Source organism: Ictalurus punctatus, chromosome 3 (genome assembly GCF_001660625.3).
Source record: "Ictalurus punctatus breed USDA103 chromosome 3, Coco_2.0, whole genome shotgun sequence".
Lineage (NCBI taxonomy): Eukaryota > Metazoa > Chordata > Actinopteri > Siluriformes > Ictaluridae > Ictalurus > Ictalurus punctatus.
The window spans coordinates 4,771,569-4,797,193 of record NC_030418.2 but is presented as its reverse complement, the minus strand read 5'-3'; the positions used below and the strand labels follow the sequence as shown (position 1 = coordinate 4,797,193).

The 25,625-nt window shown below is 40.8% G+C and overlaps 2 protein-coding genes and 1 long non-coding RNA gene across 5 annotated transcripts in view; 2 read left to right on the top strand and 1 right to left on the bottom strand.

The window, feature by feature from the left end:
* Window positions 1-25,625, top strand: part of macrod2 (mono-ADP ribosylhydrolase 2) — a 613,005-nt gene that overhangs the window by 89,241 nt on the left and 498,139 nt on the right. The window lies entirely within an intron of this gene.
* On the top strand, window positions 1,783-5,004 carry LOC124627726 (uncharacterized). The gene is made up of 2 exons (XR_006982248.2): window positions 1,783-2,698; window positions 4,288-5,004. It is a non-coding gene; the product is annotated as an uncharacterized LOC124627726 (long non-coding RNA).
* flrt3 (fibronectin leucine rich transmembrane 3) lies at window positions 7,808-20,497 on the bottom strand. Its single transcript, XM_017463464.3, has 3 exons — window positions 19,187-20,497; window positions 13,300-14,029; window positions 7,808-12,203 (listed from the first exon to the last, which is right to left on the bottom strand). Exon 3 carries the CDS (start codon window positions 12,160-12,162, stop codon window positions 10,213-10,215), a length of 1,950 nt encoding a protein of 649 aa, XP_017318953.1. The 5' UTR covers window positions 12,163-12,203; window positions 13,300-14,029; window positions 19,187-20,497; the 3' UTR covers window positions 7,808-10,212.

The following is a 25,625-nucleotide window of genomic DNA, read 5'->3' as shown; positions in this document are numbered from 1 at the left end:
ATAGAGGCTGGTGAGGGAACAACTGTTTACTCGCTTATCTCATAGATGTTCCACTACATTAAATGTAACTATAAATGGTTAAAAAGCAAGACTGGTTTATTATTAAACTGTAAAAATAAATAAATAAATCTAATTATTAGCAGATGGCCATGTTATGAGAGGAAGAACACACTCTCTGAGGGACGTGCTGTTCTCGGGGAAAACAATCCACTTGGCATTAGGCCTTATCCCAGCACCCTGTTGTGGATTATTTTCCTATAACAGCACACCGCTGTCGTGTTTTATTCAATTCGGTTCGATTGAATTTTATTTGTACGGCGCTTTTAAGAATGGACATTGTCTCAAAGCAGCTTTGCAGAAACATATTAAAAAAACACAGGATACAGATTTTAATTGTGTGAATTTCTCCCTATTGAGCGAGCCGGTGGCCACGGTGGTGAGGAAAAACTCCCTAAGATGATATGAGTCAGGAACCATGAGAGGAACCCGACTCGGAAGGGAACCCGTCCTCATCTGGGCTCTCTCGGTTTCTTCTTATAACTTTACCAGTGAACGGTCATGAATAAATATATAGATATCTCATTCCAATTAGATCACATACAATTTAAATATTTATTTATTTATTTATTTTTTATACATAAAACGAAATAAAATGTTTCATTTGCCTTTAATTGACTCGAATTGGTGTAAATTTGCAACTCCGACCACATCGATGTCGGTTGTATCCATGTAACCGAACTGCATGTGAATGAACCTGACATTTCACCTCTATCATCTGTCAGAGAGGAATACTAACCAAATGGAAACCAGGTATAGATCTGATAGGGAGCTGAGCGCACCGACGCCGTGGAATACCAATTCCATGGATGTTTTGAAATGCACGGGACCTTTCGAATCGCCAACGATTCCCAAATTCCTGGACAGACGCGTCTGTCGGTCGATGGAACTTCAGGGTGGACGCCAAAAGGGCAGGATGAGACGAATCTCCTTTTAAACCACTTATTGTATGACACGAATGAATGCCTCTCAACCTGGAAAGTCAATTAAATAGACATTTTCATAACGTATGATGCAACCCATCACATTATGATGCAAATTCTGGTTCATAGGCATCAGTCGCTGTCGCTTGTTATTGCTTTAACAGATGCTACCTTGAATGAGGGCATTTTTATTTTATTTTTTTATTTTTTTTATTATTTTTTTGCAGCGCCTCAAAGTTGTTATTTCCTCCATTCAATAATTCATCCGTTTCCGCTGTGGCCGCGCGCGCCATTGTGACGGTTGCCCGCCATAATGGAGGCACCCCCTGTTAATTTGCGTTAATGTCAGACGATTTTAAGGGGAGATAGATGTGTGGGCATGCTGGGAGCCCGTCAAGCAAAAAATTGGATTCATTAAGATGACGGGAGATTGCAGCGTTCGTGGCCTCTGCGTCTCGGGTTAGCTCCGTGCAGAGAACTCCTGGTGTTTTGCAGAGAGTGGAATTTCAAGAAATGAACAGAGACAGGTTCTGCGGGAGAAAAGAACCCGAATGAGGGATGGAGTGAAAGTGAAAACGAAATGGTGTGTGACAGAGAGAGATGGAGGAACAGGCACGGGTTTAAAGCGGTGAGGGGGGACGTTGATGAAGAGCGAAGAAGAAAGAAATGGAATGGAAGGTGGTGGGGTGAGGGACCAGAGACGAGTAGAAACTGGGGGGGGGGGTGAGATGAAAGATGGAGTGGTGCACTGAAGCGGGGGGGGGGGGGGGGGGGGATCAAGTGAGAGAATAAGCAGTGGAAGGAAAGACTGAAAGTTACACAAGAAGAAATCGTTTTACGTAATTATGTGTTTTTATTTTAAAATCGGATCGGCGGACTTGGCGGTGTGTCTCAGAACTTGTTGTTTTCATTTTGTTAGAAAGCTGCTCTTTTCATGCTGATCAAGATCTGGGTCGTAGCGGTCACTTCAAGGCGCATGCAAGTAATGTTGCGGTTGCCATACTGTGCAGTGGAAGATTACAGAAAAAGGCTTCTGGACTTTTTCTCCCCGCATTTGGTTCGCGTTGGTCCTGTCTACAGAGAGAAAGTGTGAGTGGACTGACGAGGCTGGTGAGAGAGCCAAGCGATCTGCGTTTCTTTTTAATGTCACTCTTTCTAACCTGCCGAAACGCACACGTACACAACACACACACTCTCACTCTTGCAACACACATGCGTCTGCACTCTATCCTGCTTGTATCACTCGGGAACATGCATGCAGTTATACTGCTGGTGCACAGACACACACACGTATACTTTTTGGCATGAGAGAATGTGATTAGTCTCTAGGCTTGGTTTTGTTTTTTTTTTTTCTTTCTTTCTGGCTTCAGTTCGTGCTTGGCTCCTAAAAACTGTGCATTGAGAGAGCTTTGGCTTTGATGTGCAAGATGTCTTGGGCAGAACAGAAGATGCGAAGGGAGAAAGAAAGGCAAATAGCTCATTAGGAAGTTTGCTATTTTATTCAGGAAAATATGAAACCGTGTCAAAGTGCTGCGAGGAAACCTCATGCCACACACGTATCCTCTTGTAAGGTGAAATCTAATAAGTCGATCATTAACCCTTGTGAAATGATATTGCCAAGCAACTCTTTGGCAAATCACTATTCAAAATTAGCTCAATAATAGGTTCAAGGCTGCTGCGTTAGCTAATCGCCTTCCTGATCAAGAGCAGCTGCTCTGGTAAGTTGCTTGTAATGTGTACAGAATTTACAACATTAATAACAGTAAAAATCAGTAAAGCGGGGAAAAATAATACACAGAGGTCAAATCAAAATGTTAAACGTATGCCAAAAAAAAAAAAGTACATGCGGCTGAACGTAAATAAAAGTAAAACAAGTAAAAATAAACAGGTATGTACATAGAAATACTAACAGACAGCAACATGTATCAGTAAGGAACAATGATTATGTGAATATGATTAACAAAGTAAAATCGAGTAAATAAAAGTAAACAGGTACGTAAATATAAGTACTAGCAGATGGCGAAAGTGTAGAAGTAAGGAACAATAAATCCATATGTAAAAGTAAACAAGTAAGGAAAAATATAAGGAACAAGAATAAGTGAAAGTATACATTAGGGAAAAAAAACAGGTAATAACGAAGTAAGTGTTTACTTACTGTATAGGACAGGTAAAAGTAAACAAGTGCAAAAGAAATAACAGTAAGTGTGTATACGAACATATAAAGAGCAATAATTAAATATGTAAAATGAAGTAACAACAGGAAGTAAACATGTATAAGGAATAAATAAATACGTAAAGTACAAGTGAGTAACGGTAAGTAATGATGTGAAAGTAGTTCAATAAAGTAAGTAAAATGAAATATACACGACTAATGCCTCTGATAGTAAGTCAAAATAAGCGAATAAAAAGTAAGATCTGCATTTGTTTTGAAAATATGAAATTAGAGATTAGAAAGATCAGTAAAATATGAACTTTACAAAATATAATTTAGAAGTTAAAAAAAGCATAAAGGAGAGTTTTTGTTGTAGGTTGAAGTTGGCTACTATGATTATGATGATTTCTACAAATACATAGGAGCTGAACTACACAAGTCTTTAGTCGCAGACTATATTGATGTATAGTTATATATGCATGTAAGGTACAATATGAAAACTGTGTTGGGTAAAACTGAACGTTTTCCTTTGTCTGCGCGTTTTGTTTATATAACAAAAAAAAAACAAACCCAAAGTAGATACAAATATGTAAATGAAGGAAAATGAATAATATCGTGTTACCTTCAATTTGGATTAGACTGCTTTACTGTAAGCTGCTAATCTTCAAGCTGGAATTAAAGCTCTACTGATGTGGGTTTTGTTTTGTTTTTTTTGCTTTATTACAAGACAGAAAGTTGCTTAAAAGAATATAATAATTTGCCAAAATGAGTACTGTAGGATTACTGCTGTTATGAATCATATAAATCATATAAGACATATAAATAATTATCACAATATTATAAAATAACTATGTATCTAATGCATCAAACATGGGTTTTATTATACCATATATACACAGCCATACACTCTTTAAAAAACAAAACAACAAAAAAATTGGGTTAAAAACTACCCAAATTGGGTTAGTTTTAGCCCAATGGCCAGGTAAATATAGGACAGGACACATTTTAACACAAACAAGTACGCCAAAGCTAACGAACATAGCGGTGCATTTAGTGCCATGTAAACTGGACTGTTATCGCATATTTTTTTGCTTTTTCTAGTGAACAGTAATGGTTTTATGGATAAATATATTGATATGAACCTTGTTTCTCCAGATCAATCTAACAGTCTGTCCATGTGAAAACCGCTACCTCCACCTGAGGTGAATTCCAACAGTCCGTGCCGAGCTGATTTGACCCAAGGAGCCGGGCTGATGTGTCGGGGTGAGGGAGGGGTGCACTGGTTCAACTGTTGGTGAAAATGACCCAGCCACTAACCCACCGGTTGGGTCACATAAAACCTACCCAAGACTGAGAAAATAACCCAAATAAATGACCCCAAAAAATTTTAGGGTGCAAGTTGTAGCTGTTGTAACGAGTAAGAAAGTAAAGGTGTATAAGTAAGTAAAATTAAACAAGTAAAAATAAATAATAACAGGAAGTAAGACTGTATAAGTAAGGAATCATAAATAAATGTGTAAAAGTAAACTAAAGTAAATCAATAATAACCAAGTACAAACAAAAGCAATAATCGATAAGTACTAGCACAATAATAACAAAGTAAAAATGTATAAGTAAGAGGAAATAAACATGTAAAAGTACTGTTAAAAGTAGAAATTAGCAATAACAGTAAAATGACAAATAAATAACAGTAGGAAACAGTGTATGAGTAAGGAATGATAAATATGTAAAAGTACTGTTAGAAATGAATAACAGTAAGTATAAAAAGGTATAATGTATGTAAAAGTACTGTTAAAAGTAAAAATAAATAAGTAAAATACATAAGTAGATGTAAACAAGTAAAAATAACAGTAAGTAAAAAAAAAAAAAAAAGTAATAGTAAGGAATAATAAATACGTAGCTGTAAACAAGTAAAAATGAGTCGTAACAGTAAGTAAAAGTGTAAGTTTTCATCATGCGATTACTGTAATTATCTGCTCAGAACCAGTGACTATTCCAGACTCTTTTTATTCAGAGCTTTCACATGCAGGACCGACACAATCAACATTCACATTGTGGGAACAGTTCATGCAGTAAATGCAGAGGTCCACATAATCTTAGTCAATTATGAGCACTGAAGAAATTGACCGACGTTATACTGCGCATTTGAATGAATGAGTTCACCTTTTCTAGACAGCATTGTCAGGGTATTTAACCTGTGCGGCCCGGCTGAAGCCACGTGTGGTACTTTTTCTGCAGAGGTCTCAGTATGCTAATATTAAGCCTAGTCTCGTATGAATAGGCAGGGGACATGATTTTCTTCTTTGCTGCGTTTATTTAAATGGGTAGACAGTATGATTCATGTTGAACATCATGTTGAACACGTCTCCCACTCAGATATGTTAAGGAAGAAGTATCTGGCGAAGTGACACGACACTCTCAGTACCTCCTCTGGAACTACTACTGATCTGCATCGCTCTGTTATTTACCAATAAAATGTTTACAGCATCGCTGTCAGATTTCCACACGTTTTAATATTCACCGGTGTCATTTCACTTTATATTTATGCACTGGCGTCAGAGTGAAAGTGCAGACTTGGTGCCTTCTGTTCAGTTTTTACAGCTTTGCAGAAGATATGTAAGGGGGAGTGGCTCGGTGAATTAAGTCCGTGCATAATTAAATATGTAACGGAAAGCAAGTAAATGTGAGCAAGTAGGGAAAAGTAACCGAGTAAGTTAAAATAAATAAAAACAAAGCGAAAGTATGTAATTGACAATAATTTGAGTAAAAGCAAACGATTAATAAAAAATGAGTAATACCGGTAAGTAAATGGGTGTATGTGATTATCGTAAACGAGTAAAAAATAAGCAATAACAGCAAGTAAAAGTCTAAGTAAGGAATGATGCATTTATAAGTAAACAAATAAATGAAATAATGCATAAAGTAAATAATAACTGCATGTAAGCATCAATACATAAGTAAATGTAAACAAATATGTAATGATGGCAAATAACTGTGTAAGCAAGGGACAATAAAAAAAACTAAGTAAATGTACTTCTACTTTTTGTATCAAGTGCTTAAAGTACTCACTAACAAAATAAAGTGTCTATGTAAATAATGTAGTGTACGAAAGCACAAGTAAACGTAAACAAGTAGAAAACAAAGTCTATGTAAATATGTGTCAGTAATTTGCCTAAATGAGCCAACTTAAACAAACAAATAAGGTAAATAAAGGCATGTAAGTGAGGAAAGAGAGTTTACTAAGTGAACCAATAAATAAAATAAGTAATAGTGTATAAATAAGATCAATAAATAATTAAAAGTAAAAAATAAATAAAAGTGTCTAAAAGTGTATAAGTAGTGAGCAGAAAATCTGTAAAAGTAAACAAGTAAAAAAAAAAAAAAAGTAAGTAGGGAATAATAAACAAGTAATGTGAATAAGCTAAAGAAACCAAGTTAAAATAAGCATTATGTATTAAACAATAAATCTGTAAGAAAAGTAAGGATGCAAGTTTTAAAAAAAGGACTAAGTAGTAATACTTGTATATCTACTAAGTAGTAATAAACATTAAGTACTAGCAATAATAATAATAATAATAATAATAATAATAATAATAATAATAAAAAATGCTATAATAATTGTGAAATCATGTAAAGGATTCAAGTTAAAGCAATTATGTAACAGTAAGTGATAGTAAATATGTAAGAATTGCATTTCTATTCAATATAAGAAATATAAGAATATGCCTCTTAGGAATACTTGATCTGTGAACCCCCCCTCAAAATGCCCTCGAGCAGCAGTCTGTATCTGCATTGCTGCAATTAAAGTTGAAAGGTTCGGTTATGAAGAAATGTCATTCTCACTTGTAGTGCAAATAGAGATCAGGACAAGTAATTCGGGTAGAAGTGACATCTCGCACTTTAATCGGGGAACGTTCCATTGTAGTAGTTACAGTTTTGTGTCTAGATGCCAGATCTGCCAGGAAAGAAATATTACTAAGGCTTAAGCTTTTGCAGCTGACGGAGGTGTGAGCTGGGTGAATACACACCTTGCCTTAGCTGCTCTTGTGTTCAGGGACCTACAGACGCAGAGGTGCATTAATGGCAATAAAAAGTTCGGCCATTAGTTGAAAACCCATTATTCCCCCCCCCCAAGCACACGTAACGTCGTCGTGTTCCAGTGTTTGAAATAGAGCTCAGTTCAGCACACTACCACGTATATCTTACATGGTTACATTTTTATATGTGTAGTAGACCGATTGTACAGGCTGTCTACTAGACTTAAATGATAGAAAATCATTCATTTCGTGACTCTTAAAGGAACCGAATCCTAACGACAGTAGGGAATATTTTACAAAGCACAAAACTCCATCTATATCCCGTTCTCACCCAAACACACACAATCTGCCTTTGTGTTAGCAAAGAAGGTATGAGGCAGCGACATGGCACAAGGAAATTGCCATGATCTCATCTATACGACGAATGCCTTGAAACGATGCCCAGTAAACTTTTTCTGAGATCAAATAATGCAATACATTATTCAGCTTGGCTTTAACACTATTGTTCGGTTCTAAGAGTGTGCCTATAAGAATAACACCAACACAGAGCAAGCTGAAAAAAATCAAAGTGTTGAACAATCCGCATTATTGTCTGCGACTTTCAAGCCACAGTCTAAACAGCCTGAGTAATGTCTGTCTTTGATGTCTTTTTTTTTTTTCTTTTTTTTTTTAAATTCCCCCAGCCAGGATACAAGAGTGTCAGTATGTCTGTAATACTCGTATCAATCATCTACAACATTACTTAACACTTTCATTTAATTGTTTTTTTTTTAAAATTATTATTATTTTTGTTATTTATAACTATATTAGCCAGAACCCCAGCATTTATTTATTTATTTATTTATTTAATTAATTTATTTAAAAAATTAGATCCTTTGGAAATTATTTAGGGTATTTTACTTCTGGTGGTATATTTTAGTACCAGGATGTTTCTTCAACAAACAAATAGGGCTTAATTTAGGAAAAGGAGGGGGGGGGGGGTGACAAATGCAACAATTTTGTGGTGATCGAAGATTAATAGTAAGCTAGCTTTTGTTTAAATAAATAAATAAAGGCCTGTTTTAATTTTGGTTGATAAAATGACTAGATGATGTACTTTGAGTGTTGGCCATTTTGCAAAACGGACTAATATTTGTCCTCGTCTCTCTGTGACAATGTAATGCTAATGAAGTCCACAGAAATCATGAAAATAAAGTAAATATGCTTCTTTTTTGGCCGGCAGTAATAAAACTATGTCTCACGGTCGGCACGTGTGTGACCCTGCTGAACTACATCTGAACCATTAAACACAGCATAAGCTCATGAGGCATTTTATCTGAAGTTCTGTGATTGTAGAAGCTTGGTGCATACTTAAAGTTTGGAACTAATTTGCTGCCTAAAGCAACTCATTTGAGCTGTAATTAATATTCTCTGTGTGTGTGTGTGTGTGTGTGTGTGTGTGTGTGTGTGTGTGTGTGTGTGTGTGTATGTTCAGCTATATGCACACAGCTGAGCTTGTGTGTAAATGTGAATGGCACTTTGTGCATGGCCTGACTGGTGTAGTGACAGGCAGCCCCAGTAGGGCTCATGTCACTTTCCGTATACTCGATCGTTATTAAACACATCCCCCCCTTGTGGTTGGCAGTCATGTGAAACCTTGCTCCACACTGTGCCTCATTTAACTCCTTCACGATTAGCCACTCAAACAATATCCTCCAAACGCTCCCCCTGCAATGTGAATGCGTGCAAAAGAAGCGGAGGCCGCCTAGTCGATTTTGTCCACTTTTATTTTGCAATATGACCAATAGTTTATCATATTCAAGTGTGTATGAAAAAAGTTAACTCACCGATTTTTTTTTTTTTTTTTTTTTTAATTCTTTTAAAAAGCTAAATACAAGAAGCATTGTATCAAGGCACATACAAGACTGGCCAAAGGGCAATATATGCACTTTGGTCTTCAGTTGGTAAGGAACAATTAACTTTCAGTTGTCGCAACATAAAAGTGGCTTGAACATCGGAGGAAAAAAAAAATTACAGATGATAATAATAATTATTATAAACAAAAATAGTTCACACTTGTATTCAAAGTAAAAAAAGAAGAAGAAAAAAAAGAATCCATGTATGTTTATCATATCTTTATCTCCGCCCCGATTGTGTTCCTCTGTTAGAGAGAGCATCATTTACAAGTACGACGGGTACACGACTGAGGGATTTCCCCCTGTTGACAGGAACACTGTCACCGTGTAGCCACCTCTCATTTATTTCTGTGCTTTGCCGGTCCTGTGCTGGACAAGCGTACCCAGCTGAGGAACACGTTACTGGGCTCTGTGCTGTGCTACCTCCCTCAGGAACAAAAGGAAGAAGTATATCTCCATATGCCAGAAATAGCAGAGACTTTAAAGCCTGACAACACTGTTGAAATGTCAACTAAGATCCCTAACATATTTTTGAGGTTCTGTTAAACCGCAACACGTCTATGTTTGTCCAATACAGATAAGACGGGGGGGGGAAAAAAAGAAAAGCTCTTCTACCCATTTAATCAACTGTGCCCTATATTCCCGTCGGCCATTTTTATTTATTTATATATATATTTTTTGCCTTTTTAAAATTTATTTGTTTTTTTTCTTCTGAGAACGACATTGTGAAAATTATGACCTGTGCTTCTACGAGGTTCTCTAAACTCTGATTGTTTAACACGGCAAAGAAAACCCACTTTCACAGTTGATATCTCAGTCGAGCACAAAGACTTTTTTTTTTTTGTGTGTGTTTTTTTTTTTTTTTAATTGGTCTGAAACCTTAAGCAAAGGATGTACAGTACAAATTACTACAAACCTCTAAAATATATAATTGCAGTTGTTGACAGCACAACACTGAGGACTCAGCGATGGCCTGCAATTTGTAGCCTTGTTTCTTTTAATAAACCGTCCTTAAATATAAATTATATGGCAAATGTACAGAACATTGCTTTCTCAGTCTTTTCAATCCAGTGTGTTTTGTAAAAGACCGGGCAGTCCTGACGTCAGTCGCTCGTAATAAAACGTCTTTTTTAAATCTGCACACGTTATCATGAATGGGAGTGGTCTGAATCTGGTATTCCACTGTCTCTGTAGCTTCTGTTGTTGATACTGTTTTCACTGTGTGGAGTCTTGTAAAGGTTTAAGCCATTAGGAGGAAAAATCGTGTGTATCACAAACTCTTCCTTGGACACTGGCATGTGATTGATGGGAATCATTTGAAAGGAAGTCTCTCTAATCTCCAGGATGGAGTTGTCCTTCTTCGTGCCAGCCTCCGCGTAGTCGTCCTTCCTCCTGCGCCCTTTATTGTATGTGCAATTCCTGGAAAACAAAGAACTATTCCTGTGGATGTACCAGCACACTAGTGCCAGCATTATGATGGCCGAAAGTGCGACGGCTCCTCCTATAATAGCAGCTAAAGGCAGGCTAGAATTTTTGTAAGGCTCCTTCTCCTGCTCCCTGTTTAAGGTCGTAGTGGGGTTATATGCTTTTAAGGAGCCTGTTTCTGTCTCTATGCAAACAGGTGTCTCATCTGACAGGTAAATATTACTGGTCTCCATAGGAACCATGCATATCCGATAGGAGGATTCGGGCTCCAGAGATGTAAGCAAGTACTCCGTCCTATCCCCTTGCACGATGGTCTCGGTGATGGATCCGAACGCAGGGCTGTGGCCCAGTTTTAACCAGCTGAGTCGCAGGGCAGTCATCGGCTGAGATACCCTCCAGGATATGTACACCGTGTCTGGAGTGCTGGATTTAACACTTATTGTGATGATCTTATGACTTGGTGGCGTAGTACTGCGATAGTTCTTTCCAAAGTCTGGCCCCTTAATCACTGGTCTTTTAGTCACGTAAACGGGCCATTGGGGTCGAGATGGTGGCAGCGTGATGGAGACCGTGCTGGTCTCGTATGTCGGAGAGACCTCCGTTTCGGAGCAACCAAAGAGCTCTGTGGCTAGATCCTTAATAGCCATACCTTTGACCTTATCAGGACCTTGGCACATAAAGCCCCGCACGTTGACCTTGGAGGGCAATGAGCGCAGCCAGTCTCGCACCCACTTCATTCTGCAGCTGCAGTGCCATGGGTTGTTGCGCAGCAGCAGATGGGTAAGGTTATCTAGGTCATCAAAGACCCCCATGGGCAGGCTGCTCAATTTGTTGCCAGACAGATCCAGGCGGTACAGCTGGCGTAGGAAAGCAAAGGCACCTACTGGTACCCTGTCTATGTGGTTGTCCTGCAGCTGTAATTTCTCAAGGCTGGTGCCCGGCAGGTTGGCAGGTGGCGATGTGAGGGAGTTACGCACCAGTGAAAGCTCGGTCAGGTTGATCAAATTAACAAAGGCCATTTCCCCAATACCCCTGTTGTTCAAGAGATTGCCATCCAGCACCAGACGTTTTAGATTGATCAGATCTTGCAGGGATGCCTCAGAAATGGAGGAGATGCGGTTGTCATCGAAGCGAAGCTCCTCGATGGTCATGGGCAGACCAGAGGGAATAGTGCTCAGGTGATTGCGTGAAAGGAAGAGTAACCTCAGGTGGTTGCTGTCACGGAACGCTCCCTCCTCTATACTGACGGCGGACACGGAATTGTCGTCCAAGTGTAATTCCTCAATGAAGGGAATTTGTGCCAACGAGGCATGCGTGATAGTCCGGATGTTGTTTTCCTGAAGGTGGAGCTCCTTGACATTCACAGGAAGGTTGGTAGGAAACTCGTCCAAGTTGTTGCAATATAGGTAGATCTTCTCCACGTCGTTGAGTCTCCGTAGATCAGCAGGGATGCCTGCGCTCTTAATTCGGTTGTTCTGTAGGAAGAGGACGGTGGCGTCCTGTGGGATTCCTGTAGGAATAGAAGTCAGCTCCCGGTCATTGCAATAGATGAAAGTCCCATCACACCGGCACTGTGATGGACAGGAGGCTGAGGTCACCAGTGGATTGGCCAGACCCAGGAGAACCCCGGCTCTGACGAAGAAGACGAAGAAGGACTTGTACTGGCACGCCATTATTAATGTTCTCGGTTTGTTTGTTTGTTTGTTTGTCCTCCCTGAAGGAAAAAAAGGGGGGAAAAAAGAATCAGGCGTCATTCTGAAATAATGTCGAACACTTCTGTAAATAATTGCTGTTTGCTTTGCGTTCTACCTTGAGCACATTTTCTGGAATTAAATCAACGAATTTTAAACAAACGTACCACTACTGAAAACATACTATTTAGTCAAAACAAAAACACTGTCAAGAAAATAAGCCTTTTTTCCTCCCTTAAATTGGGTATACAGAAAGAGCGAGGAGGAAAAAGATGAAGGAAAAATGGAGTCTGTGTCTGAATATCTAAACAAGTCTAATTAAAGTGGAAGGTTATTCTAACTCAGACATGGATCCAGATAAGAGATCTTTCAACCAGCTTTCTTTTCCTGAATGAAATGCCTGTGCCACTGGTTTTATCTTTTACCGAGTGTAATGCAGACGAAGTCCTAGCTGTTGTAAAAATGTCTGCAGCAGGCCAGTGCATTTCAAAGCTGCCTTTCATACTAGCAGACCGTGCCGGATGAATGAACTTGGGTCTTGCTTATTAGCTTTCGAAAAACTTGAGACAGGACCCGCTTCTCTTCGAGGATTTGTCAGGTCAGACCTAATATAGGAACGAGTGTAGACGCGAAAATTTTGGAGCGGTATCCCAAGTATAAAAAGAGACCCATTTTTTAAAAAAAAACAAAAAAAAAAACAACTCCAGTCAAAGCATTCAGAATTACTTCTTGTGCTAAAGACTAGGAGGGATTGAGGGTGACTGGTGAATTTATTTTTCATGCTAATCGTATGGTTTGCAAGATCACCAGTGCTGATGATATTTTTTTTATAGGGTTTTAACACAGTGTAAAACATGTAAATAAATTCTCTGTGCCTGTTTAAGGGCTAACGCCTTATGTATGTGCACCTTTAAGAAAAAGGATATATAAATAAACAAATACGCCTAAACAAGTGCACTTAATGTAGTATTAATTGAGCAAGCATTACTCTTTCGCTGATTTTGTTTATTTGTCTTTGACATTATTGTTTTCCCGTGATCTCCTTTCCTACACGTCTTGCTCGAAACAAGAATGGTCACTCGAGTAGAACATGGCACAGCTGAGCTGTAATGCTCATACCTGATTTAGAGGAGCCAGTTAATCCTCTTCTTTCACCCAAAAATCCAGTGATGCTTTAAGCTCCCCCTTTCTTCTCTGCACTGTCCAAAGAGTCTTCTTTGGTTATAACCTGATCCAGCTGATCCTTGTTTGTACTGCCGACCTCCTGCCTTGTACCGCAGTGTCTACAGTTCATGCCATCAAAGGCTTTGTGGTGGATAAACCTCTGAAGAAAACTCCTCTGCTTCGAGACAGACCTCTAGTGCACTAATGCAGGCATGCAATTCAGATAATTAAAAAAAAAAACAGCAATGGGTGGGGGTAGGGGGAAGGGGGAGGAAAAAAGATAGAGGGAGTCCAGTGCGTGAAGAATCCTTTTACTTCACGGCGCAGTGGTCTGGACCCCTAATTAGACCCTTTTGTGAGTCTGGGAGACTCCTTTGTAAGGTTCCGGTATGTCCTTCGACAGAATGGACATGACATCAAGAGCCCGGAGCCCACTTAGCCTGCAGGTAAAGGCAGGCTGAAATCCAAGGAGGCTCTTGTTCTCGGTTAGTTAGCCCCAAATCGTGTTCCTCCTCTCGTGGCAGGAGCATGAAGAACTTATCCAGCCTGGTGGCTCTCCGGTGGAAGAGGTTTGCTCATCCTCTCCTGTGCCGTGAAAGCATCTTGCACCGCTTCGCTCTCCTTAGGAGCGCGACGTCAAACAGTCAGGCAGCGGTTCATGCTGGTAGTAACCTCAGAGAAGATCCTGCAAGTCAGAGAGAAAAGGAAAGACAAGTGTTTTAAATCCTGTCTGAAATAAAGTACTCGGTTCTCGTCTTGAAATGACGTGAAAATCGATCCATAAGGAGTGGTATTTCTCCCGATACATCATCTGACTGTGGTGTTCTAATAACTTTCCATGTTTTTACCAGACCAATGAGATCCTCATCAGGTTTGAAAGGCTTTGAAAGAAGTGTTATTGGGTTTCTGTTTTTCTCTTTGATTGTCCACATTGTTTGGGGGGGGGGACCCAAATGAGATGAGAGTGTGTTTGTTTAAAAAAGAAAGAAAAAAAAGAAATCCAAAGAAGTATTCTTTTTCCACAACCACCAGCCTGTGCCACCATGAATGTTTTCTGTGACCCGTCTGCCCGCGACCCCGTCAGCCCCTCCCCTCGGTCTTCTCTATGGAGACAGGAGAAAAGAATGTCTTTGCATTAGAAAAGATACGGCGCTTTGGGGGCCCTGCTGCGGTTGCAAGGAGCTGCTCCTTCTAGTTCGCCGCAGTTTGCAGTTTCGTCCACTTTGGTCTTTTAAAGTGGACAAAACGAACGTATTCGAGACGAGGACAGACACAGTTGATGAGTGGAGAAAATAGGAAGTGTATTTCACCGTGTTCTCAGAGCAGGAAGTATCATGACTGCTTTGGTTTCTGAACCTATTTCATTAACCGAAAGTCCCTTTTTTTTAAAGATCACGTCGCTTTCTGAAAGCTGAACTCCCTTTCGAGAGTCACCAGCAGATCGAAATGCTCTCAGACTGCTTGGATTATTCAAAGCTCATCTTTTGAGTGCTCATGAATATCCAAGCAAGAGTCATGTCCATGTCGCCTCCAATGCCCCTTATATACCTGCTGCATCTCCATGACTTGGCCTAAAAATAAGCTTCTTCCCTTGCCAAGCCAAACGATACGCTACATCTCGGAGCACAAAAGCTCGTGTCCTCAGCACGAAACCTTCCTGGCTTTGCAGCTTTTGTTCTGTAGGACGATGGAAGAGTAAAGCTACAAGCATATTTGGCTCTTAACCGCTGTAACCAATGACATGGAAGAGATTAGAGAATTGAAAGCCTTGTAACTCAATTTGCAGAGCTGTCTAATAACACCCTGTCCTTCTGTCATGCCCAATCACAGCCACGAACCTGACGTCTTATAGATTAGAGTAGTATATGACTTTATATTATGATGGTGATCTTACGTTATTTTGTTTGTTTATTTTTAAACATTTTATTTACATTTTAAAATAGACAGTGCAAAGCTAAGATTCCTGCATGGGTGCGAGGGTTCTTTTTCTCAGAACCTCAAAACCCAAGCAGTGCTGCTCGTGCAATCCTGAGAAAATAATGAAAAAGGAGCCTGTACGAGATGTCCCGATCCAGTCAAGAGGAAATAAATATGAATGTTTTTTTTTGTTGTTGTTGTTTTGTTTGTTTTTGTTTTTTTTATTCCCTGCTTCTACTTGTTTACTCCCCAGAATTACGAATGAGTTGAACTGCAGAACGGCGTACGGGTCAGACAGAGCCTTATTTCTTGTTTGCGGTAGTTTATGAGGATAACATTTCAGAAGCCCTGCAGTCACAGTGTCACTGAGCTCTTTATTTATTTACTTGTTTGTGCGTTTATTTATTTATTTTTAACTTTTAGCAGAACTGAGTAAAATATAAATAAATTGTGGAGAGACTGAAGTAGGGGGAATACACCGTCCTGTGTTCTGTTGGTTCACACACCTATGGGCAACACCTATTGACTCGATGGCGTGAGCTTAATCATTTGAGCTTTAGCTTGCTTAGCTGATTGCATTTCCTCTCGCTTCTCTATGCTCGTCGGATTTCTCCGAGCCGCATTGTCCTGCGCTAAACAGGCACGAGGATTTGGGATCCTGATCTGAAAGACTTTTGCTAAGCTCCTCTGGCCGCGTGTTATCAGTATTATTATTATTTTTTTTTTTTTAGTTTTTTTTGTTTTTTCCCCCTGTGGTTAAGTTTTCAAGTTTTTAGCTCTCGCTTCAAAGCATGTGGTGATCTAACACTCCTCTTTAGATGAAGGTCTAAGTGATTGGCATTTCTCCTTATCGTTCTGATAGGCTGCTTTTGCTGCGAGATCAGTGAGACCTGCTTCTGCTCCAGTGCACTACCCAAGCAATGTTAAATTAAAGGTGGTGGTGGGGGGGTTCACCTTACCGAGCACTAGATCTTTTTATTTATTTATTTATTTATGTATTTATAGCTTGTGTGTGTGTGTGTGTGTGTGTGTGTGTGTGAAGTGGCATGGTAAGTGGCCGGTGCTTATTGTGCGCACAATCAATGTTGCATTAAAACTGATTACATGACTTATTTTCTATGCACTGCTTATAGGATTTCTCCTAAGAAAAAATTGTAAGTACAGTAAATTCAACTTCAGGTTTTAATATACACATCATATTGTTGCTATAACGAGTTTCTATTGTAGTCTGTTAAAAAGTTTCTAATTTGTGTGCTCTTGCAGTGAAACGCAAGTTCCATTTCATTTGTACGTCAGCCTTCGTTTGCTTGTCCCACACCGGGAAGGTGGGATCTCCCATATTGAATATTATGTATAATACTTGTGGTAAAGCTGTACGGTTGTTCCGAGTGTGGTGTGAATGCTAATTTCAAATCAGTCCGGAGCGAATTTGAAAGTTTGGTCGCCGCATGGGGCTCAGACATGGGTTGAGGAGCCTGGGAGACACAGGGGGTAGGCGTGGGGGTGTCTTTTCTTTTGAAGAGACTGAAAAGGGTAAACGGTGCATGGCGTGGCAGCTGCACTGCTTTTCCCCACTTGGGGGTGGTAGGCGCTTCAGTATCAGGCCTGTGTAGCTCTCACACTCACGTACATTATAGCTGGTGCCTTTAATTACCACATATGCACCCCCTGCCAGGGTACAGAGGGTTTGTGCCTCTGGACAGTGGTAGAAAATAATCTAGGTTGATTTACAACCCTGTACAGTCCATGCTTTCTCTCTGAAGGGAACAAATTGCTTCCTACATAAAGGCTAAAATGCATTTCACTTAACCATCCATCCATCGGTTTTAAATTACATCTCAATGACTATTCATTTGAATGAATAGCTTAGAATTATATATATATATATATATATATATATATATATATATATATATATATATATATATATATATATATATATATATATATATATATATATATATATATATATATATATATATAAATATATATAAATAATGCATCTTCAAAAATATTTAAGGAAGTAAATAGTGTTGTCTCCGAAGGATATTTTCTAAAAGGACCCATGGCTGGGTCAAAGGTCAGCTGCGAACACGAGTGCTGAATTCTGTTGGACGACGACTTCTTTTTGTCCGACACACAAAAACGGTCTCAGAAGTCTCAGGAGGCCCCAAACACACGACCGTTTCGTGTCGAATCTCAGTGAATGCAGTGCATTCTCCAACAAAAGAGGAGTAAACTCACGGTCTGGGTTCCATTAAAGTCCCCACCCCCCCTTTAGTGATTTAGATGTTTGAGTAAACGCGACAACGGATCGATTTGTAGCTTGGTGATGTTCGTGTGAGTTGAAGATTAATTCGGAGAAATGATAGATAGGCCTATCTATCGTTAAGTAACTTATTCGCGTCTCTGTGCTTTTTATCGCTCGTCCTTGTCCCTCTTCAAACCTTTTTATGCTGCGTATATAAACCTCCTTGTAGATATTTCCAGTCTTCTCGTTGTGCAGTTTGTGTTTTCCTAGCCTTGTAGCCTGAACAGGTTGAATGAGTTGTGTAGTAACAGTATGAGCTGCTCACGTCTGGTCTGAGCTGAGCTTTGGCTTGTTGGACAAGCCTCCGTTTCAGCCTGGACTGTTGGTTTGACATCAGCTGTGTGAAATCCCAGGTTAGGCCTCTTAAAGCCGAGGACAGACACAACACATTCTTGAACTCCTAAGGCCACTGAGGCCATGGACCACAAATAACACACGTCACATCAGAGCAGTGCTATTTCTGGCTCACTGAGTAGAACTGTAATGTACAATTATAACCTTGCCTTAGCGTTGGAGTTTGTTTGTTTTGTTTGTTTTAATTATTTAAAAATAACAATAATAATTTAGTCACTTGCTCGCTCGCTCACTCACTCACGTCATGGCTGTGATGGCCCTCTGTGTTACTTCTAGTCTCTGGGCCTGTAATAAAACGATGCGCACACGATCCGAGCCGCGCCGCACAAATCCGGCAGCAGCTCGGAGCGGCGGTGGCACAGCGTGCGGGTTCTCTCTCTCTCTCTCTCTCTCTTTTTCTTTCTTTTTAAATAACGACTTGGACTCGTTAATAGTTATTTGGCAAGAAACCTGGCTCTGTTTTTCCAGTCGAGGCAGTATGAGAGAAGCGACTCTTACACACGGGAGCGAAAACGCGGGACGCGTGTGTGTGATTTTGAGACACTGGAGCGCGGAGCTGCGCGCATCCCCGACTCTGCGTAAAACCCCGCGTCTTCCTCCGCGACGCGTTCAGTCGATGTCTCATCGGTGCACACTCGCTTAGAAGAGTTTTCCCAAACGAAACCTGGGTATTTCTATCCATGTCGGACTAATGATAATCCCTAATAATAAGGAAACCATCCTTTTTTTTTTCCCCCCGGAGAGATGTGAGAAATCCAAGTTGAATGATTTGATTTTAAGGAATACTAAACGGAAGGAGAAAAAAAAATGATACAGCAGTGTATAGAGAGAGAAACTGCATAGCCTGTCCATTTCCCATACTTTATTCCTAACCTCCTCTTCTAGTGCATCCTAAAGGCTAGGACGGCGATCCAAGCGCAAAATGCATGCGTGTTGCTCTCTACAGCCAGTGTAATAGATCTGAATAGATGCGCATTTGCTCTGTCTATTGTGAAGAGCAGATTAATGCACCGACACTGGACACGGACAAGTGACCAGATATTTTTCCAGATTGCTTGGAGAGAATAGTTTTGAGATAGATTGTGAGTGACCGACCTCCTGTTTCATGATGTTCAGTGTTTTTATTTATTTATTTATTTATTTATTTCGGTTGTTGTCTCTCTCCCCCCCCCCCCCCCTCTGCATGATTTTATCTTCGCGAAAGGGATTGACTGAGAAATAAGATGGAAGAAGAATCAGAACCCATAAAGAAACACTTACCTGCAAAGCATTAATGCAAATTTTAAAGAAATATCCTCCAACCCAAAAAAAAAAAAGAAAAAAACCCGAGTCAGTCCACAGTGTATTATATCCAAGGTCTTAGAAATCCAAAGAAAATAAGCCCAGAAGTCGCAGGAGAGAGAGCTGAGCGTGTGTGTTATTGTGTCCGTACATGTATTCACACGAGAACGCACACACACACTCGCGTACACACACACACTCCTTGGCAAATAGCGAGGGAGAGAGAGAGGTTGAGAGGATTCAGCAGGTCTGCTCAGCTGCCTGGAGCTCACTATAAGTGTGAAGTTACATCTGCCTTCAGCTCTGCCTCAGCCCTGGTGCTGATGTCATCCAGAGGAGGGGCTTCACACTTTCTCTTGCCTCCTCCCCTTTGTCACTCTCTCTCTCTCTCTCTCTCTCTCTCTCTCTCTCTCTCTCTCTCTCTCTCCCTCCCTCCTTCTTTCACTCCTATAGCTTAGCTAAGAATCACACGAGCGAATGATGTGCTTTCTCGTCACTAGGGGGAGTTAGAGAAAGGAAGATGATCAGGGCGAAGAGGGCCCTGAAGAGCCGTTTCTGGAGTGGACACTCCTTGCGCCGGAGGAATAAGAGTCACATGGAGACAGACGCAGGGCTGGAAGGATTAATGAGAAGCAGAGATGTGTGTGTTGCGAGAAAGAGAAAGATGTATAAATCGACCTCCGTGTTTCCGAGCACACCGTGCTTGTTTTTTAGCGAGGCAGACGTGATGGTCAGCTTAACCGTGCAGTATTAAATTGAAAGTCCAGATGGAAAGTTTGTATATTTCCTGTCCACACACACACACACACACACGGTATGGGTGCATATTAAAGTGCATATTAAAGTGCATATTAAGGCAACTGTGAAACTGATCATTAGTTACGACGAGAGTTTAGCTAGAAAAATAAATGGCATTCTTTATACAGTTTTCCATCCGATATCGCGTGGTCATCTCATTAAACTGTCTTGATGGAAACCAGACACTTCTAAGCAATCACACGGGTTGTTTTTCTTTTCGCCTCACGCGAGGTTATTTAAAAATAAATAAATAAATAAATAAAAATTCAGTATCCTCATGCCAACAGGAAACCATGTCTGCTTTAACCATCATGACAGGTCCTGATGTGTTAATTATGCAAGTAAAAATTTTAACAAGCCAGTTGGGGGTAACATTTCCTGACCATGTCGACTAAAATGTGGACCAGTGAGCGTTTTGAGTCTTCATGAACTTGTCCCAGTGTGGGATTTCAGACACTTTTTGTTTTTTGTCCTTTTACTCCGTGCTTTGTTTACTATAAGGACCGTCGATTTATTCCCTGAAATACACTGGGGACAGAGTGGCCCACTTCTCCTTTAGGTTCTGTGGTATTCTTTGTCCTTAAGTGTCTTTGCCCTTTAGTTCAGACTGAGACAATATGTCTGATAACCTTAGTAAGAAGACAACACACCTCCAGAAAATTTTCAAATTTAGCCTCAGGACATGTTCTCTCTTTTTCCACCTGTTTTTAAAAAAAATAAAAATAAAAAATGTTTCTGTCTTTCAGCTCTAGGCACTGTGTTTTTGGGGTCGGAGGTGAAGAATAAGGGATCGTTTAGAGGTGGCGAACGTGTCGGAGCTGGACATCGTGGGTAATTCCCATCTCTTAGGTTGTGCCACGACTCCCGGCCCTTGCTTTGTACCCCATCTCCGGTTGTCTTCCTTAAACCCAACCCGACGCCGTCCGTCATCGGCCTCTGATAGGCTCTCAATCTTACAAAGAGCCCCGGAGGAGGGACTAACCTGGGTCCAGTTACCTCTGCCTCATTGTCAGGGAGGGGGGGGGGAGAGAAGACATGCGCGGCCTAGTCTTTCCCGAGGATGCAATTTACTTTATCTGGCCCATCTCGGTGTGTTTTGACAGCACTCGTGGCTTTGAGGGAAACAGCCTGCCTCTCTGTTTCCTCTCCTTTCCTGTTTTCGCTCGTACGTTAAAGCCGTGCTAACGTCATTAAAACACTTGATTCGGTTAAGTGTACGAGGGCTTTAAGAACTTTTAAGACGGAGTAGATGCCAGAGTATCGATCGCTGTCTATTCTCAAGGATGTTCCTACGTTCCTGATTGGCCAGCCAGTTGAGCTTCCTTATCCTTTCGTGATAGATCTGATTAAGCACAATTTTGTTGGAGCGAAATAATATTCTGTACGTAGAGCAGCGTGGGTAATGTTAGACTATTTTAATACTAAATACGGTTACAGATTCATCTGACGCTTCAGTTTCTTCTATTGTCAGACATGTACTAGTTAGAACGCAGGGTGAACATGTTCAGGAAATAAATTGATTTGGACAGCGTATCAGACACCCAATGTTTGATTAGTCACCGAGTCACATGTTCGCTGCACTAAGACGAAATCGATGCTACTTCCGGATTTGAATCAGGAGTCATCGAGTCATTAAAGGTAACGAATCGCATATCTATCTATCTGGCTGAAATCTCTCAATCCTGAATGTGATAAGCAGAGAGGAACCATTAGAAAGCTGTGGAATGTGTACATATGATGATGAGTTGTGTGTCGGCGTGCAGGCGATATTTCAGCTGGATAGGCGAGACAGAATGTAGATGTGTGTTCGCGCATATGTGTGAAGGTGTCGTGACTCTGTACAGAGCACCATATTGAGCACGCTGCTGTTAACACGGTGTTACAGCGTGGTTGTCGTGATGGCACCATTGTTTGCGACAGCCTTTGACATCCCCGCTCGCAGGATGTCCCTTTTCTTTCTCTCTTTATTTTAACGCACGTCCCATATGTTGAGGCTTGACTGCTTTTCTCCCTGGAGATCGGATGAGTGAGAAGCAAGCCCCCAAGCCTAAAAAGAAAGTGACTTCCTGTTGTCTTGGGCCTAAAAACTTTAAACCAGGTTCCCAGTCAGGGTTCTGAGCCTCATGTATTTGTGCTGAATCCTCTCTGCTGGTTCCTTTTGTCCCGCCTGCTTGTTGTTCTAAGTCTTCCCTTGTCTTTAGCAGGGGTTTGATGATGGGGATGGGGGGTAAGCAGCTGACTTGTCAACTGCGAGGAGACCTGTGGACCTCCTGTAGATTAATGAGCTCTGAAAACAATGGCCTCTGATCAGATTAGGGGGGAAAAAATCCCCACTCCCTTCCCTTACCTCTGTCTTTTAGCCTTATCAGCACCAAGAGAGAGATAAAAAACAAAACAAAGATGCCATCGGTATACAATGGCTTCCCTAGTAATGCTATTCCACTTCTGCGTAGCTCGCTGGAGCACCTCGCTCTCCACCCTGTAATTGGTTTACTGTTTCACTCCTAAATCTGTAATTATCTCACTCACCGTATCCTCACATCCTAAAGGTATAGCCGCCTTATCCGCCTTGAAGAATGGCGTCTATTTCGTCTCATCATTAGAATTTTTAAAAGAGCGAAAGGACCGTGGTTGAAGGGGTTTCTGCTTCTTCAAATAGCTCGCACACCCTGGATGCCTCGAGTCTATTGCTATGATGGAAACATCAGATATTTTCTTATCTGCTGTAACTGGATTTTTATTAGTTGTTATAAAAGGAAGTTTTGCTTGTGCTCTTAGTTGGCCTCCTCAGAGAAAAAACGATGATTAACGCTATCAAATGCCTGCGGTTATAAGCGCACACATGGGAACGATAGATCGGGTCGATAAAGGAGTGTTTGTCCACGAGGATCTGATTAGTCCAGCTCATCTGGCTTTGTTTCAGTAAGTGGGGTCATCTGCCAAATTTGTGGTACAAAGAGACTGGTGTGAGTGTTTTTTAAAGTTGGTTTGGGTTTGTTTTTATCTCTTAGTCCAGGAGGAAGGAAATGGCTGGGAAAATGCTAATAAGCATAGCATCCTAACAACTTTTTTTTTTTTTCATAATTTTTTTTTCGTCTTAAATAAATTCAATTTAGACAAGTTCTTCTTCTCTTTCACTCGGATCTTAACTTCAGTAATTAAATGCAAATAAAGTGAAACTGTTCTTCGCAGCTGTTTATAACAGCTTTCATCATTAAGGCTACATACACAAACACACCCAAACAAATGCTTAAAGCCACAGTATTTTACATTAACACGTCAACACATCTGCCGTGAATCAGCGTGGTGGAAAAGCGCGTGCTGGAAACCATGTGGTCATTTAACAAAAGTTACGTTTTATATATAATCAGTCCTTCCATTTAGGTCTTTTATAGAGATCACTGAAAAGACCAGGCGAAAAGACGATGAATAGCCAGCTGTAAAATAAATAAATAAATAAATAAAGTTAAATGTCAAAGCATCCATCTCTATTATGTGCTGTTCTGGCTTTTTTTGTTTGTTTGTTTGTTTCATTTTACATCATTATGTACAAGTGGAAACATACCGTGGGCTTGTGTAAAAGCTCCGAGGTGGATAATTTTTCAAATCACAAGCGAACAATTACCGTTGAAACATTTAACGGCTAGGTGCAAGTTAAGGCACGGCCCAGAGTGCGGTCCTCATCGTCACTTATTCAGGTATCCGATGAGGAAAAGGCTGATTTATCAACTCGCCTCCCATCGTCTGCTTTTACTCAACGGAGCGGGCAACTCGGCCCTTTGAAAACACAAAGGGGTGAAATTCGAAGCCGTCTCTCCGGATCAGAGGTGTTTTTCCTAACGCCTCAGAAGCATCTAAGTGCTGTGAAGGTGCCCAGTCCTGACACCGTGCCCAGAAATCCTTCCGACGCAGAGTATCGGATGATGCCCGTGTCTTTGTCGAGCTTCTGCTCAAAGCAAAAATGGCGAGAAGGGGGTTGTTGATGGGGTGGAAATGAGAGACGTTCCATCAACACGAAGTCATGTTTATAGTCCTCTTCCTCTGTTAGCGACTGTCAGTCGTGTTGAGGGCTTGGAGTTTTTTTTGCCACCTTTTTAGAAGAGCGGAGGATTGATGGTTAATCCATTTTCCTCTGGGGTTCAGGGTGACGAGAAGTTGTAGCTGCCACCTCTGATTGGCGTAATGTCAGCGAGATGACTTTTTTTTGTTTTGTTTTTTTTTTATTACATTTTTTATACAAGAGTCAAGTTCATCCTTAAAACCGGGCGCCATTGGAAAGCCCGTGTCTTTTGACGCATATTAAGAATGATCCAGCGCTATGGGGAACGGTTATCGACGATGCATCCGGACATGGTTTATATTCTCGGCGTGATCTGAAACAGGCTCCTGAAAGTGATCCCTATGAAGATGCACGACTTGTAAATGTAAAATCGTTCATTTTTCTAGTCCTCGTGGGCTGATTATGATATCACTGCGGGATAAGATTCAATCCTCCGCCATTAGCATGGTCTGCCGCTGAGAAATGGAGGCTAGAGCTAGCTCTGTGCTCAAAGAGAAGGTCAGGCTAATAATGTGAAGATGGCGCATCTGACTGCATGTATATTGTGGGAATTACAGGCGTGCTGAGATAAAAAGAAGTCTTAATGTTTTTAGAAAGTCCTCGCCTGTGAGTGTGTGTGCAAGTAAATGTGTGTGTGTGCGTGTGGCTTGCTAGCTCTCCTGGAGGCATCATTCGTTTTCTGCCGTCCTGTTGTTTTTGCTGAGCTCCCCGCAGTATTTTACATGTCTTAGCCTTGGTATGAAGAAAGGCCCATTACCATCTGAGGCACAGCACTGCCTTCTAAACCCCACCCGTCACTACGAGATAGATGGATGGTGCGGATGCATGCGGTGCTCTTTTAAAGAGGAGAGAAGGATGGTAGTTCTGGTGTTGAGGGGGAGAATAGAATAGGAGTGAGCCACCATGGTTTCGGCATTGATTTATTCATCTCCAAGTCTCTACTCGTTTCCTCTGTACTGCTGACTCAGCGCTTGTACTCCTCCCTGTGACATTAACCCGGAGTTTGCATGAGAAAAGGGAAGGAAAGCTTGAGCGTGCGTCTCCTTCTAAACTGTACGGACAAACAAAAGCAGCGACACCCTCGGAATACGGATGATGTGTTCAAAATACGGATGTAAATACAGCTAGGAATAGGAGGCGTCCTTTTTTTACTTTCATGTAGCAAGTGGTCAGATTTGGACAGACATGGTTCATGTTCTGAAGGAGCGGGGCCCGTCTGTTCATTCTTAGTAACTGCCTGGTCTGAGTCGTGTTGATTGATTGATTGATTGATTTATTTTAGGCTATTATTAATTTTTTTATTTATTTGAGAAAGAGAAACAAAGAAATTCTATCGTAGGCAAGTAGAAACAAAAATAATAACTACACAAGTAGGACTCCTCTCTAGTTGAGACCAATTATATACTCCAGTGATGTAGCTGAGGTTTAAGCCACACCCATTTTGGATTTAAATCCCAGTACAGACGAGGGTATTTGGAGCACTATATATATAGTCTATATGTCTTTACTGCTCCAAATACCCTTGTCTGTACTGGGAATTAAAACCAAAATGGGTGCATA

What these genes read in the sequence shown, in the direction of transcription:
- flrt3 (XM_017463464.3), bottom strand. Translation starts at nt 12,162, where the DNA reads ATGGCGTGCCAGTACAAGTCCTTCTTCGTCTTCTTCGTCAGAGCCGGG.